Below are 17,005 nucleotides of genomic sequence, written 5' to 3'. Positions count from 1 at the left end.
GTCTCTATATGGTGCACTCAGCTATCTGTATCAGGCTGACAGTGTGTGTGTGTGATCACAGTAGTAGCGGTGTTTCTGTATGGTGCACTCCGCTATGTGTATCAGGCTGATAGTGTGTGTGTGTGATCACAGTAGTAGCGGTGTTTCTGTATGGTGCACTCTGCTATGTGTATCAGGCTGATAGTGTGTGTGTGTGTGATCACAGTAGTAGCAGTGTTTCTGTATGGCGCACTCTGCTATGTGTACCAGGCTGACAGTGTGTGTGTGTGTGATCACAGTAGTAGCGGTGTTTCTGTATGGCGCACTCCGCTATGTGTATCAGGCTGATAGTGTGTGTGTGTGATCACAGTAGTAGTGGTGTTTCTGTATTGTGCACTCCGCTATGTGTATCAGGCTGATAGTGTGTGATCACAGTAGTAGCGGTGTTTCTGTATGGCGCAGTCCGCTATGTGTATCAGGCTGACAGTGTGTGTGTGTGATCACAGTAGTAGCGGTGTTTCTGTATGGCGCACCACGCTATGTGTATCAGGCTGACAGTGTGTGTGTGAGTGATCACAGTAGTAGCGGTGTTTCTGTATGGCGCACACCGCTATGTGTACCAGGCTGACAGTGTGTGTGTGTGATCACAGTAGTAGCGGTGTCTCTGTATGGCGCACTCCGCTATGTGTATCAGGCTGATAGTGTGTGATCACAGTAGTAGCGGTGTTTCTGTATGGCGCACTCTGCTATGTGTATCAGGCTGACAGTGTGTGTGTGATCACAGTAGTAGCGGTGTCTCTGTATGGCGCACTCCGCTATGTGTATCAGGCTGACAGTGTGTGTGTGTGATCACAGTAGTAGCGGTGTCTCTGTATGGCGCACCCCGCTATGTGTATCAGGCTGACTGTGTGTCTGTGTGTGATCACAGTAGTAGCGGTGTTTCTGTATGGCGTACTCCGCTATGTGTACCAGGCTGATAGTGTGTGTGTGTGATCACAGTAGTAGCGGTGTTTCTGTATGGCGCACACCGCTATGTGTACCAGGCTGACAGTGTGTGTGTGTGATCACAGTAGTAGCGGTGTCTCTGTATGGCGCACTCCGCTATGTGTATCAGGCTGATAGTGTGTGATCACAGTAGTAGTGGTGTTTCTGTATGGCGCACTCCGCTATGTGTATCAGGCTGACAGTGTGTGTGTGTGATCACAGTAGTAGCAGTGTCTCTGTATGGCGCACCCCGCTATGTGTATCAGGCTGACTGTGTGTGTGTGTGATCACAGTAGTAGCGGTGTTTCTGTATGGCGCACTCCGCTATGTGTATCAGGCTGACAGTGTGTGTGATCACAGTAGTAGCGGTGTTTCTGTATTGTGCACTCCGCTATGTGTATCAGGCTGATAGTGTGTGTGATCACAGTAGTAGTGGTGTTTCTGTATGGCGCACTCTGCTATGTGTATCAGGCTGACAGTGTGTGTGATCACAGTAGTAGCGGTGTTTCTGTATGGCGCACTCCGCTATGTGTATCAGGCTGACAGTGTGTGTGTGTGATCACAGTAGTAGCAGTGTTTCTGTATGGCGCACTCTGCTATGTGTATCAGGCTGACAGTGTGTGTGTGATCACAGTAGTAGTGGTGTTTCTGTATGGCGCACTCCGCTATGTGTATCAGGCTGAGAGTGTGTGTGTGTGATCACAGCCGTAGCAGTGTTTCTGTATGGGGCACACCGCTATGTGTATCAGGCTGATAGTGTGTGTGTGTGATCACAGTAGTAGCGGTGTTTCTGTATGGCGCACTCCGCTATGTGTATCAGGCTGATAGTGTGTGTGTGTGTGATCACAGTAGTAGCGGTGTTTCTGTATGGCGCACTCCGCTATGTGTATCAGGCTGACAGTGTGTGTGTGTGTGTGTGATCACAGTAGTAGCAGTGTTTCTGTATGGCGCACACCGCTATGTGTACCAGGCTGATAGTGTGTGTGTGATCACAGTAGTAGCGGTGTCTCTGTATGGCGCACTCCGCTATGTGTATCAGGCTGACAGTGTGTGTGTGTGTGATTACAGTAGTAGCGGTGTCTCTGTATGGCGCACTCCGCTATGTGTATCAGGCTGATAGTGTGTGTGTGATCACAGTAGTAGCGGTGTTTCTGTATGGCGCACACCGCTATGTGTACCAGGCTGATTGTGTGTGTGTGATCACAGTAGTAGCAGTGTTTCTGTGTGGCGCACTCCGCTATGTGTACCAGACTGACAGTGTGTGATCACAGTAGTAACGGTGTTTCTGTATGGCGCACTCCGCTATGTGTATCAGGCTGACAGTGTGTGTGTGATCACAGTAGTAGCGGTGTTTCTGTATGGCGCACTCCGCTATGTGTATCAGGCTGATAGTGTGTCTGTGATCACAGTAGTAGCGGCGTTTCTGTATTGTGCACTCCGCTATGTGTACCAGGCTGACAGTGTGTGTGTGATCACAATAGTAGCGGTGTTTCTGTATGGCGCACTCCGCTATGTGTATCAGGCTGATAGTGTGTGTGTGATCACAGTAGTAGCGGTGTTTCTGTATGGCGCACTCCGCTATGTGTATAAGGCTGACAGTGTGTGTGTGATCACAGTAGTAGCGGTGTTTCTGTATGGCGCACTCCGCTATGTGTATCAGGCTGACAGTGTGTGTGTGTGATCACAGTAGTAGCGGTGTCTCTGTATGGCGCACTCCGCTATGTGTATCAGGCTGATAGTGTGTGTGTGTGATCACAGTAGTAGCGGTGTTTCTGTATGGCGTACTCCTCTATGTGTATCAGACTGACAGTGTGTGTGTGTGATCACAGTAGTAGCGGTGTCTCTGTATTGTGCACGCCGCTATGTGTATCAGGCTGACTGTGGGGGTATAACGCAGCTGATAACCTGTTTCCTCTTATAGATCTCTGATGCAGATGGAGGGTCTCCTGGCTTCGGAGGCCACATTAGTCATCATCCCAACGTAGACAAGCGCTAGTGATGTCACAGAAGTGTCGGGAGATGCCGCAGCTCCACCATTGCGCCCTATACTGCGATATATTCCATAATAACGCTTGGATTACTGAGATAACATGATGCCTACAGCAATAAAATGATTCCGCCTTCTATGACTTGTATTTCTGTATATGAGGTGGTGGGACCTTGCCGTTCCTATCAGTGATCATTCTGTTTACTGCTGACAGCAGAGGGCGCTGCGGGGGCGGTAAGGTGTCCGGTAGTTAATAGGGTGACCACAAAAGGTTGACATACCCTCGGTCAACACTGAAAAAGGTTTATATTCGCTAGGTCAACATCGACACAAGCAAAATGTCAACATGAAAAGGTCGAGTTTCTCATGATTTTTATTTCTTCACTTTTGAAGCTCTTTCATATTTTTCCTACACTTATTGGGGGTCCACCTTCGCAGGTCCCGATATTGACACCAAAAACATGGGAAAACACAATACTCTGTTCCTAGGCTTCAATCATCACCGCGGTTTTCTGTGTTTCCGGCTTTGACCTTGGTGGAATAGGAAACAAGGTCGTTTGATGTATCGTGAGCACATGCACTGGGACACTAGGGGACAGCTGAACCTGAGGGTTGGCGGAGACCAGGAACAGGGGTTTTCACCAGGGAGGCCCACAAGGAGCTTTGGACTTAGTTGTACCTTACGGTCAGGTCGCGGCACAACTTCCCGGGTCCTCTGGTACTAGCTGACTGGTGACACAGAACTCTGGGGAATGTATACTGGAAGTCTTGAGAAAGTCTTAGAGATCAATGATTGTTATTCTGGAAACTGAGAGGGTTAGTGGTCATTGGCCTGTAAGCCGATGATGACAGGAGGCATCGACCTGAAAGCCGGGATTGGTTGATGGAGGCCTGGGAGCTGGAGATGAGTGTGGCCAGCCTGGGAGCTGGAGAGGGATATCGACGGCCTGGGAGCTGGAGATGCTAGTCAATGGTTTAGGAGCTGGTGATGATTGTCGATGGCTTAGGAGGCGTGTTGATTGTTGACTATCAGGACACAGACGGTGGCAGTCATTGACTTATCACAGTAGCAAGTAGTTGGCCTGGGAGCCAGCAGTGACCTCTGCTAGTGATGGCTGGATGCGACACAAATGCTGGGATGAAATAAGCAGGAGACGAACTAGCAGGTGGTGGGTTAATCAGCAGCAATACTGGAGCCGCAGCAGCAGGTAACCGGTGGTGATTACACTGGAATACAGGATAGCCTGGAGCCTAGGAACTCTGACACTGGAGACAAGCACCTTGGTCCAGAGATAAGGTGAACAGGTGTCATGGCGGCACCCAAGCAACAAGAATGCATCGAGCCTGGAGAGGATTTAAACACCGTGCGGACTGGAGATACATAAGGTTTTTATGATCAGTATAGATCGGCACGGGGAAACTTGGCTCCTTCTAAGAGATACCGAAATAGACACCGGGGTGTGTTGCTGTCATTTGCCTTGTGAGAGACTGGACAAGCTGAGGGAGGATATTGCACTTGTAATGGCTGCTGGTAAGTTCCAATTCCAACAGCTACAGTCTTTGCTCGCTCCTGTGAATGGTCACTTGTTTATATATATATATATATTTAGTTAAGTACAGTAGCTACTGGGTGCGCTCTCCCGACATTGGCCCTTATTCAGATTCGGACGGTACGGCCCGCGTGCGGCCGTACCGCCGATGTTTTTACTCTGCACATGCGCAGAGGTCAATCTGCGCATGTGCAGCCCCCTTCGCCGCAGACGTATTTCGTCCGCCGCAAAGGGGGCGTATAGGGGCGTGAGGGGCTTCATACCCTCATTTCCCTATGTGTACGCCCCGCGTTTCATGGGCGTTCCCATGCAAACGCGGGGCGTATGCATGGTAATGAGGGCATGACGCAACTCATGGGGGCGGAAAGCTGACGTCGCCGGATGTCAGCTCTCAGCCCCCATACAAGCTACCACACGGACAATTGTCCGTGTGGTCTCAGCTTGCGGGAGCTGCTGGGGCGTGCGGACCTGCCTTCGATGGTCGACGACCATCGAATGCAGGGGGCAGCTCCCACCATGGTGGAGGCGTACGCCTCCACCATTTTTATGCGGATCGCCAGCCGTCCGTGTACGGACGGCCGTGGCGATCCGTCTCGTGGGCGGGGCTTGGTTTGTGCGGCCGGAGCACCGTGTGCGGCTCCGGCCGCACCAACCAGAATAAGGGCCATTGTTATATGGCATTAAACCCATCGTCCTGGATGGGAGATGGGTTACACCACCTGCGCGGGTAGGTTGCCAGTTGGTGTTGATCACCAGTGACTGTTTGCTATGTGTGTGTGGTTATGTTACCCCTGACTGTTCTTTAGTGCCTCCACAAATTATAGTCAGATCAAATAGTCAACTTGTCAGTCATTAAATTTGACATTATTTTGAATCACCAGCACTTGTGTCCTTGTCTTCTTTTAATGGTTACGGCAGTGGTTCCCAAACTGTGCGCCGCGGCTCCCTGGGTCACAGGGGAGCCGCGGCTGTCAGGACTAATGAAGCATCCTGCTGGCAGCCAGCCACATAATTTTCAGTGGAGAGCCAGTCTGTGTATTGTGTGGGCTGGATGCGATGTACGGTATTGTGTAATATCTGGGCACCCAATGCGATTGATTGTATGCCTTAACTTAAGGCATACAATCAGATGTGATTGACCGCGATTTTCCATAGGATTCAATGTTAAAATGGTCCTGTTCATTTCCCCACTATCCAAGTGGGCATAGAGTTGATTTTATATAGCGTGGCGAGCGCAGTGAACCACCGAACCCAAAGCGTGGTGAGCGCAGCGAACCCCGAGAGGGGACGCGGATTACTTAAAATGTATTCCACTATATAAAATCAGATCTATGCCCACTTGGATAGTGGGGAAATGAACAGGACCATTTTACAATTGAATCCTATGAAAAATTGCGTCAATCACATTGCATGCAATTTGGTTGCGATGCGATGAACGTGAATTTTTCCGACCCAATCAAAAATTGGTCGCCCAGATATTACACAAGTACCCTATGTACTTAGGACAGATCACTGGGCGGGCAGATGTGAGTGTAATCAGCTGGTGGCAGGGGGGAGAAGGCTGGTTATCGGGTCAATGTAGTAGGAGGAAGGGGGGGGTTGCATTCCTAGTGCCTGCCGATCTGATGTTGCCCAAAGCAGAGCACAGGCTACATGGTGAGGGAGTGCGTCAGTGTGATAGAGCACAGGCTGAGGGGTAAGGAAAAGCATCAGTGTGACAGAGCGCAGGCTGAGGGATAAGGAAGCACGTCAGTGTGATAGAGCGCAGGCTGAGGGGTAAGGGAGCGCGTCAGTGTAATAGAGTGCAGGCTACACGGTGAGGGATTGCATCAGTGTGATAATGCTCAGGCTGCATGGTGAGGGATTAGGTCAGTGTGATAGAGCGCAGGCTGAGGGGTAAGGGAGAGCGTCATTGTGATAGAGCGCAGGCTGAGGGATAAGGGAGAGCATCAGTGTGATAGAGCACAGGCTGAGGGGTGAGGGAGAGTGTCAGTGTGATAGAGTGCCGGCTGAGGGGTGAGGGAGAGCGTCAGTGTGATAGAGCGCAGGCTGAGGGGTAAGGGAGAGTGTCAGTGCGATAGAGCGCAGGCTGAGGGGTAAGGGAGAGCGTCAGTGTGATGGAGTGCAGGCTGAGGGGTAAAGGAGAGCGTCAGTGTGATAGAGCGCAGGCTGAGGGGTATGGGAGAGTGTCAGTGTGATAGAGTGCAGGCTGAGGGGTAAGGGAGAGCGTCAGTGTGATAGAGTGCAGGTTGAGGGGTATGGGAGAGCGTCAGTGTGATGGAGTGCAGGCTGAGGGGTAAGGGAGCGTGTCAGTGTGATAAAGTGCATGCTGAGGGGTAAGGGAGAGTGTCAGTGTGATAGAGTGCAGGCTGAGGGGTAAGGGAGAGCGTCAGTGTGATAGAGCGCAGGCTGAGGGGTAAGGGAGTGCGTCAGTGTAATAGAGTGCAGGCGAGGGGTGAGGGAGAGCATCTGTGTGATAGAGTGCAGGCTGAGGGGTAAGGGAGCGCATCAGTGTAATAGAGTGCAGGCTGAGGGGTAAGGGAGAGCATCAGTGTGATAGAGTGCAGGCTGAGGGGTAAGGGAGCGCATCAGTGTAATAGATTGCAGGCTGAGGGGTAAGGGAGAGCGTCAGTGTGATGGAGTGCAGGCTGAGGGGTAAAGGAGAGCGTCAGTGTGATAGAGCGCAGGCTGAGGGGTAAGGGAGAGTGTCAGTGTGATAGAGTGCAGGCTGAGGGGTAAGGGAGCGTGTCAGTGTGATAGAGCGCAGGCTGAGGGGTAAGGGAGAGTGTCAGTGTGATAGAGTGCAGGCTGAAGGGTAAGGGAGCGCATCAGTGTAATAGAGTGCAGGCTGAGGGGTAAGGGAGAGTGTCAGTGTGATAGAGTGCAGGTTGAGGGGTATGGGAGAGCGTCAGTGTGATAGAGTGCAGGCTGAAGGGTAAGGGAGCGCGTCAGTGTGATAGAGCGCAGGCTGAGGGGTAAGGGAGAGTGTCAGTGTGATAGAGTGCAGGCTGAAGGGTAAGGGAGCGCATCAGTGTAATAGAGTGCAGGCTGAGGGGTAAGGGAGCGCGTCAGTGTGATAGAGCGCATGCTGAGGGGTAAGGGAGAGCGTCAGTGTAATAGAGCGCAGGCTGAGGGGTAAGGGAGCGCATCAGTGTAATAGAGTGCAGGCTGAGGGGTAAGGGAGCGCGTCAGTGTGATAGAGCGCATGCTGAGGGGTAAGGGAGAGTGTCAGTGTAATAGAGTGCAGGCTGATGGGGTAATGGAGAGCGTCAGTGTGATAGAGCGCAGGCTGAGGGGTAAGGGAGTGCATCAGTGTGATAGAGTGCAGGCTGAGGGGTAAGGGAGAGCATCAGTGTGATGGAGTGCAGGCTGATGGGTAAAGGAGAGCGTCAGTGTGATAGAGCGCAGGCTGAGGGGTAAGGGAGCGCGTCAGTGTGATAGAGCGCAGGCTGAGGGGTAAGGGAGAGCATCAGTGTGATAGAGTGCAGGTTGAGGGGTATGGGAGAGTGTCAGTGTGATAGAGTGCAGGCTGAGGGGTAAGGGAGAGTGTCAGTGTGATAGAGTGCAGGCTGAGGGGTAAGGGAGCGCATCAGTGTAATAGAGTGCAGGCTGAGGGGTAAGGGAGAGTGTCAGTGTGATAGAGTGCAGGTTGAGGGGTATGGGAGAGCGTCAGTGTGATGGTGTGCAGGCTGAGGGGTAAGGGAGCGCGTCAGTGTGATAGAGCGCATGCTGAGGGGTAAGGGAGAGTGTCAGTGTGATAGAGTGCAGGCTGAGGGGTAAGGGAGAGCGTCAGTGTGATAGAGCGCAGGCTGAGGGGTAAGGGAGCGCGTCAGTGTAATAGAGTGCAGGCGAGGGGTAAGGGAGAGCGTCAGTGTGATAAAGTGCATGCTGAGGGGTAAGGGAGAGTGTCAGTGTGATAGAGTGCAGGCTGAGGGGTAAGGGAGTGCGTCAGTGTAATAGAGTGCAGGCGAGGGGTAAGGGAGAGCGTCAGTGTGATAGAGTGCAGGCTGAGGGGTAAGGGAGCGCATCAGTGTAATAGAGTGCAGGCTGAGGGGTAAGGGAGAGCATCAGTGTGATAGAGTGCAGGCTGAGGGGTAAGGGAGCGCATCAGTGTAATAGATTGCAGGCTGAGGGGTAAGGGAGAGCGTCAGTGTGATGGAGTGCAGGCTGAGGGGTAAAGGAGAGCGTCAGTGTGATAGAGCGCAGGCTGAGGGGTAAGGGAGAGTGTCAGTGTGATAGAGTGCAGGCTGAGGGGTAAGGGAGCGTGTCAGTGTGATAGAGCGCAGGCTGAGGGGTAAGGGAGAGTGTCAGTGTGATAGAGTGCAGGCTGAAGGGTAAGGGAGCGCATCAGTGTAATAGAGTGCAGGCTGAGGGGTAAGGGAGAGTGTCAGTGTGATAGAGTGCAGGTTGAGGGGTATGGGAGAGCGTCAGTGTGATAGAGTGCAGGCTGAAGGGTAAGGGAGCGCGTCAGTGTGATAGAGCGCAGGCTGAGGGGTAAGGGAGAGTGTCAGTGTGATAGAGTGCAGGCTGAAGGGTAAGGGAGAGTGTCAGTGTGATAGAGTGCAGGCTGAAGGGTAAGGGAGCGCATCAGTGTAATAGAGTGCAGGCTGAGGGGTAAGGGAGAGTGTCAGTGTGATAGAGCGCAGGCTGCGTGGTAAGGGAGCGCGTCAGTGTGATAAAGCGCATGCTGAGGGTTAAGGGAGAGTGTCAGTGTGATAGAGAGCAGGCTGAGGGGTAAGGGAGAGTGTCAGTGTGATAGAGTGCAGGCTGAAGGGTAAGGGAGCGCATCAGTGTAATAGAGTGCAGGCTGAGGGGTAAGGGAGAGCGTCAGTGTGATAGAGCGCAGGCTGATGGGTAAGGGAGCGTGTCAGTGTAATAGAGTGCAGGCGAGGGGTAAGGGAGAGCGTCAGTGTGATAGAGCGCAGGCTGAGGGGTAAGGGAGTGCATCAGTGTGATAGAGTGCAGGCTAAGGGGTAAGGGAGAGCGTCAGTGTGATGGAGTGCAGGCTGAGGGGTAAAGGAGAGCATCAGTGTGATAGAGCGCATGCTGAGGGGTAAGGGAGCGCGTCAGTGTGATAGAGCGCAGGCTGAGGGGTAAGGGAGAGCATCAGTGTGATAGAGTGCAGGTTGAGGGGTATGGGAGAGTGTCAGTGTGATAGAGTGCAGGTTGAGGGGTATGGGAGAGCGTCAGTGGGATGGTTTGCAGGCTGAGGGGTAAAGGAGCGCGTCAGTGTGATACAGCGCATGCTGAGGGGTAAGGGAGAGTGTCAGTGTGATAGAGTGCATGCTGAGGGGTAAGGGAGAGCGTCAGTGTGATAGAGTGCAGGCTGAGGGGTAAGGGAGAGTGTCAGTGTGATAGAGTGCAGGTTGAGGGGTATGGGAGAGTGTCAGTGTGATGGAGTGCAGGCTGAGGGGTAAGGGAGCGTGTCAGTGTGATAGAGCGCATGCTGAGGGGTAAGGGAGAGTGTCAGTGTGATAGAGTGCAGGCTGAGGGGTAAGGGAGAGCATCAGTGTGATAGAGCGCAGGCTGAGGGGTAAGGGAGCGCATCAGTGTAATAGAGTGCAGGCTGAGGGGTAAGGGAGCGCGTCAGTGTGATAGAGCGCATGCTGAGGGGTAAGGGAGAGCGTCAGTGTAATAGAGCGCAGGCTGAGGGGTAAGGGAGCGCATCAGTGTAATAGAGTGCAGGCTGAGGGGTAAGGGAGCGCGTCAGTGTGATAGAGCGCAGGCTGAGGGGTAAGGGAGAGTGTCAGTGTAATAGAGTGCAGGCTGAGGGGTAATGGAGAGCGTCAGTGTGATAGAGCGCAGGCTGAGGGGTAAGGGAGTGCATCAGTGTGATAGAGTGCAGGCTGAGGGGTAAGGGAGAGCATCAGTGTGATGGAGTGCAGGCTGATGGGTAAAGGAGAGCGTCAGTGTGATAGAGCGCAGGCTGAGGGGTAAGGGAGCGCGTCAGTGTGATAGAGCGCAGGCTGAGGGGTAAGGGAGAGCATCAGTGTGATAGAGTGCAGGTTGAGGGGTATGGGAGAGTGTCAGTGTGATAGAGTGCAGGCTGAGGGGTAAGGGAGAGTGTCAGTGTGATAGAGTGCAGGCTGAGGGGTAAGGGAGCGCATCAGTGTAATAGAGTGCAGGCTGAGGGGTAAGGGAGAGTGTCAGTGTGATAGAGTGCAGGTTGAGTGGTATGGGAGAGCGTCAGTGTGATGGAGTGCAGGCTGAGGGGTAAGGGAGCGCGTCAGTGTGATAGAGCGCATGCTGAGGGGTAAGGGAGAGTGTCAGTGTGATAGAGTGCAGGCTGAGGGGTAAGGGAGAGCGTCACTGTGATAGAGCACAGGCTGAGGGGTAAGGGAGCACGTCAGTGTAATAGAGTGCAGGCGAGGGGTAAGGGAGAGCGTCAGTGTGATAGAGCGCAGGCTGAGGGGTAAGGGAGCGCATCAGTGCAATAGAGTGCAGGCTGAGGGTTAAGGGAGAGCGTCAGTGTGATGGAGTGCAGGCTGAGGGGTAAAGGAGAGCGTCAGTGTGATAGAGCGCAGGCTGAGGGGTAAGGGAGCGCGTCAGTGTGATAGAGCGCAGGCTGAGGGGTAAGGGAGAGTGTCAGTGTGATAGAGTGCAGCTTGAGGGGTATGGGAGAGTGTCAGTGTGATAGAGTGCAGGTTGAGGGGTATGGGAGAGCGTCAGTGTGATGGAGTGCAGGCTGAGGGGTAATGGAGCTCGTCAGTGTGATAGAGCGCATGCTGAGGGGTAAGGGAGAGTGTCAGTGTGATAGAGTGCAGGTTGAGGGGTATGGGAGAGTGTCAGTGTGATAGTAGTAGTAGTAGTAGTACGTTTATTTATATAGCGCCGCAAAGTGTCCGCAGCGCCGTACATAGCAAACAAAAAAAATGACGAGGTAACGTACAGGGTGTGTTGAAAAATACAGTATAAATAGGGGTATAGCTGGTAGAACTAAAATCAGCATCAGTTCAGAAGTAGGTGTCAAAATTGTCGAGGAGACTGAAGATGAAGTAGAGGAAGAGAAGAACAGGACAGGAGCACAGGTGAGGTAAAGAGGTAGGGTGAGTACGTGAGGAAGGAGGGCCCTACTCATAAGAGTTAACATACTAAAAATAGGTGGGTGGACGAACGAAAAACAATAGGATAAGTAGGAACGGAGGGGAACGGAGGCAGGATAAGAGGATCAAAAGAGGTTAGGAGGAGGGATAGGCTAGTCGAAAAAAGTGGGTTTTGAGGGAGCGCTTGAAGGAGGTAAGGGAATCAGAAAGCATGATGGGTGGCGGGAGGTTGTTCCAGTGCAGGGGGGCAGCGCGAGAGAAGTCTTGGACACGGGAGTGGGAGGAGGTGATTAGGTGAGAGGTCAGTCGGCGGTCAGTGATGGAGCGAAGAGGACGGGAGGGAGTGTGGATAGAGATCAGTGAAGAGAGGTAAGGAGCGGTGGAGGAGGAGAGAGCCTTGTAGGTGGTGGTGAGGAGTTTAAAGAGAACTCGGAAAGGAATGGGGAGCCAGTGAAGAGATAGACAGAGGGGGGAGGCGGAGGTAGAGCGGCGGGAGAGGAAGATGAGCCTAGCAGCAGCGTTAAGAATGGATTGGAGAGGTGCGAGGCGGGTGAGAGGTAGCCCAGAGAGAAGGATGTTGCAGTAGTCAAGGCGGGAGATGACAAGAGAGTGAATGAGAATTTTGGTCGCGTCAGTGGAGAGGAATGGTCTGATGCGTGAGATGTTGCGTAGGTGAAAGCGGCAAGACTGTGAGAGAGCACGAATGTGGGGGGTGAAAGAGATTGAGGAGTCAATGATGACACCGAGGCAGCGCGTTTGGTCGGTGGAGGTGATCTCGGTTTCACCAATACTGATGGAGATAGTGGGAGAAGAGGGGATGTTCGGGGGATGGAAGATTAGAAGTTCAGTTTTAGCCATGTTTAGCTTCAGGAACCGTTGGGTCATCCAGGCTGAGATGGCCGTGAGGCATTCAGAGACCTTGGACAGGAGTGATGGGGATAGGTCGGGGGAAGAGAGATAGATTAGGGTATCATCAGCATAAAGGTGGTAATGAAAACCATAGGAGCTGATGAGAGTGCCCAGAGAGGTGGTGTAGAGAGAGAAGAGGAGAGGGCCAAGGACAGACTCTTGGGGAACAACGACTGGCTGCGGGGTAGTAGGAGAGGAGGAGCTCGGAGTGGAGACGGAGAAGGAGCGATCGGAGAGGTATGAGGTGAACCAGGAGAATACCGTGCCAGTGATGCCAAAGGAGCGGAGGGTGTTGAGCAGGAGAGGGTGGTCAACAGTGTCAAAGGCAGCCGACAGATCAAGCTGGATGAGGATAGAGAAGAGGCCTTTGGATTTAGCCGATATTAGATCGTTAGTGACTTTGGTCAGTGCAGTTTCAGTGAAATGTAAAGGGCGGAACCCGGATTAGAGGGCGTCGAGAATGGAGTTAGCAGTAAGGTGGCTTAGGAGACGATTATAGGTCAGACGTTCTAGGAGCTTGGAGGCAAAAGGGAGGAGGGAGATGGGCCTGTAGTTGGATGGAGAGTTGGGGTCCAGATTTGTTTTTTTGAGAATTGGGGAGACAAGAGCGTGTTTGAAGGAGGAAGGGAAGATCCCAGAGGATAGGGAAAGATTAAAGAGGTGAGCCAGGTGAGAGCAGACTGACGGACTGAGACGACGGATAATATTGGAGGGGATAGGATCGAGCGGGCAGGTGGAGGGAGAAGCGGATTGAAGGATAGAGTGGACTTCAGCAGCAGTGGTGGGGTAAAATGAGGACAGGGGTTGGAAGGAGGGGAGTGGGGATGTAGGAGGGGAGGAGGGAGAGGGTGAGGTCATGGCAGCAGTGATGGCAGTCCTGAGAGAGGAGATTTTGGTTGAAAAGTAGATAGCAAAATCAGCGGCTACGATGGAGGACGGAAGAGCTGGAGGAGGGGTGGAGAGCAAGGAGTTGAAGGTGGCGAAGAGCCTGCGGGGATTGGATGATTGGGAAAGGATGAGGGACTTAAAGTAGGATTCCTTGGCCAGAGCAAGGGCAGAGCTGAAGGAGGAAAGAATGAATTTGAAATGGAGATAATCCGCGAGGGAGCGTGATTTCTTCCAGAAGCGCTCAGCAGTGCAAGAGCACATTTTAAGGAATCGGGTGATAGGCGAGTGCCACGGTTGGGGGTTGGAGCATCGAAGGGGGATAGAGGATGTAGGGCAGGCAGAGTTCAATGCCGAAGATAGGGTGTCATTATAGAGGGAGGCGGCGAGGTTCGGGCAGGACATGGCGGTGATTGGGGCGAGAAGAGGACACAGCGTGTTTGAGAAGGCAGCAAGATCAAGTGTGTTGACGTTATGCCGTGAGACAATCCGCTTGGGAGGGGGAGTGGGAGAGGGGGAAGCAGTGAGGGAGAAGGAGATGAGGTGATGGTCAGAAAGAGGAAAAGCCGAGATAGTGTAGTCAGTAAGGGAACAAGAGCGAGAGAAGACGAGATCAAGGGAGTGTCCTTGGATGTGGGTGGGAGAGGTAGTCCACTGAGATAGGCCAAGAGAGGAGCAGAGAGAGAGGAGTTTGGAGGTGCCAGGATCAGCGGGGTTATCCAAGGGGATGTTAAAGTCACCAAGAATGACAGATGGCAGGTCAGAGGAGAGGAAGTGTGGGAGCCAGGCGGCGGCGACGAAGTCGCCAGGCGGCGAAGTTGTCAAGAAATTGGGAGATAGGGCCAGGGGGGCGGTAGATTGCAGCAACACGGAGGTGGTAGGGGTAGTATAGACGGATAGAGTGAGACTCAAAGGAGGAGAAAAGGAGAGAGGGTTCAGGGTGAATGACACTGTGAGTGCATGAGGCTGAGAGGAGAAAACCCACGCCGCCACCATAGAGTGCAGGCTGAGGGGTAAGGGAGCGCATCAGTGTAATAGAGTGCAGGCTGAGGGGTAAGGGAGAGCGTCAGTGTGATGGAGTGCAGGCTGAGGGGTAATGGAGAGCGTCAGTGTGATAGAGTGCAGGCTGAGGGGTAAGGGAGAGCGTCAGTGTGATAGAGCGCAGGCTGAGGGGTAATAGAGAGCATCAGTGTGATAGAGTGCAGGCTGAGGGGTAAGGGAGCGCGTCAGTGTGATAATACTCATGCTGCATGGTGAGGGATTAGGTCAGTGTGATAGACAGGGTTGCATCCAGATGTTTTCCCATTGAAAAGTATACAATTCGCATATTTAATGAGATGCAAATTCGAGGAAAATGTGTCTAAAAATAGCCAAACATTTAGATCAGGTTCTGATATGCGAATTGGCCAGAACCCTGCACAGATCATTGAGATCTGGGCATGGTCCTGTGTTAAAAAATGTGCTAAAGTGTTTTTTGTTTTTTTATAATTGGCGTGAGGTCCCCCCTCCTGAGCATAATCAATGAGCCGGACCTGGTTCCAAAAATACTGGGGACAAAAAGTGTAGGGGTCCCCCGTATTTCTGAAACCAGCCCCGGACTCTTGGACCGGTCCTGGTTCCAAAAATACGGGGGACAAAAAATCTGGGGGTCCCCCCGTATTTTGAAACCAGCACCGGGCTCCAACAGCCTGCAGTGTCATGCCACAGCCAGGGGACACTTTTTATATAAGGTCCCCCGGCTGAACCATGAGCACCGTGGCTGGTCAGCCTGGGACCTATGGTTCTCCAAGTCCCAGCATGCGGGGGAGGTCTGCTGGTACTTATAGTTCTCCTGCATAAAGCAATGTTAGGTATGTGAGGCCGGCGTCCACTGGCCACGGACGCGGTGACAGCCACGGGCTTCAGTCCTGGACGGGTGAAGCCTGGCAGGGGGGACCCTTTTATTGGAGGGGTCCCCACTCTTCCAGGTACCCCGTCCAAGGCTGACCAGCCACGGTGCTCATAGTTCGGCAAAAAAGCGATTTTAAAAAAGTGTGATAAAATCGCATTCTATTAAATGTCAGCCGATATTTCTTATCGAACCATTTATTTCATACTTTTATACTGCTTGCCATTTTGCATAGTGTTATGCCATTCATGCTGGTATCATGGTAGATTGACAACTATTGGTGGACAGGGTCCAAAGGTCAACAGCCAAAAGGTCAAATGGAAAAGGTCAACTTGCATTTTTTTACAAAATTTTGAGCCGACATGTGCCGACAGGCGATATTTCATATCCTACCATCCACTACGGCATGGAGGGAGAATATGAGGTACACAGTGGGGCATAGCAGAGGGTTACTGAGGTACACAGTGGGGTATAGGGGGAGCTACTGAGGTACACAGTGGGAGAGGAGGGATTTCTGACGTACACAGTGGGGGATAGGGGGGCTACTGAGGTACACAGTGGGAGAGGAGGAATTTCTGAGGTACACAGTGGAGGATAGGGGTGGCAACTGAGGTACACAGTGGAAGAGGAGGGATATCTGAGGTACATGTTGGGGGCTAAGGGGAGCTACTGAGAAACACAGTGGGGGATAGGGGGGTTACTGAGGTACAGAGTGGGGGATAGGGGGCTACTGAGGTACATAGTGGGGTACAGGGGGATTCCTGAGGTACACAGTGGAAGAGGAGGGATATCTGGGGTACATGGCAGTGGATAGGGGAGCTACTGAGGAACACAGTGGGAGAGGAGGGATATCTGAGGTACAAAGTGGGGGATAGGGGGGTTACTGAGGTACACATTGAGGGATAGGGGGGTTATTGAGGTACACAGTTGGGGATAGGGGGATTACTGAGGAACACAGTGGGGGATAGGGGGTTACTGAGGTACAAAGTGGGAGAGCGGGATTTCTGAGGTACACAGTGGGGGATAGGGGGGTTACTGTGGTACACAGTGGGAGAGGGTGATTTCTGAGGTACACAGTGGGGATATTGGGTTACTGAGGTACACAGTGGGGGATAGAGGGATTACTGAGGTACACAGTGGGGGATAGGGGGGTTACTGAGGTACACAGTGGGGGATAGGGGGATTACTGAGGTACACAGTGGGAGAGGAAGATGGGGATTACTGAGGTACACAGTGGGGGATAGGGGGTTACTGAGGTACACAGTGGGGGATAGGGGGATTACTGAGGTACACAGTGGGAGAGGGGGATGGGGGATTACTGAGGTACACAGTGGGGAATAGGGGGATTACTGAGGTACAAAGTGGGGAATAGGGGGAATACTGAGGTATACAGTGGGAGAGGGGTATAGGGGGGTTCTGAGGTACACGGTGGGGGATAGGGGGATTACTGAGGTACACAGTGCGGGATAGGGGGTTATTTAAGTACACAGTGGGAGGGGGATTTCTAAGGTACACAGTGGGGGATAGGGGGTTACTGAGGTACACAGTGGGGGAGATGGGGGTTACTGAGGTACACAGGGGGGGATATGGGGATTACTGAGGTACACCGTGTGGGATAGGGGGATTACTGAGGTACACAGTGTGGGATAGGGGGGTTACTGAGGTATACAGTGGGGGATAGGGGAATAACTGAGGTACACAGTTGGGGATAGGGGATTACTGAGGTACACAGTTAGGAATAGGGTGGTTACTGAGGTACACAGTGGGGGACAGTGGGATT

The 17,005-nt window shown here is 52.6% G+C and overlaps 1 protein-coding gene across 1 annotated transcript in view; it reads left to right on the top strand.

The window, feature by feature from the left end:
• LOC146079932 (uncharacterized) overlaps nucleotides 1-3,087 on the top strand; it is a 78,757-nt gene extending 75,670 nt beyond the window's left edge. The window contains exon 5 of the mRNA XM_083186662.1: nucleotides 2,885-3,087. Coding sequence (XP_083042788.1) covers nucleotides 2,885-2,959 — 75 coding nt within the window. The 3' untranslated portion in view covers nucleotides 2,960-3,087. The remainder of the gene's footprint in view (nucleotides 1-2,884) is intronic.
• The last annotated feature ends 13,918 nt before the right edge of the window (nucleotides 3,088-17,005 follow it).

This window comes from Crinia signifera, chromosome 5 (genome assembly GCF_055691185.1).
Source record: "Crinia signifera chromosome 5, ASM5569118v1, whole genome shotgun sequence".
NCBI classification, from domain to species: Eukaryota; Metazoa; Chordata; class Amphibia; order Anura; family Myobatrachidae; genus Crinia; species Crinia signifera.
Note: the sequence above shows the minus strand (reverse complement) of the source record. Positions and strands in the feature narration are given on the sequence as shown.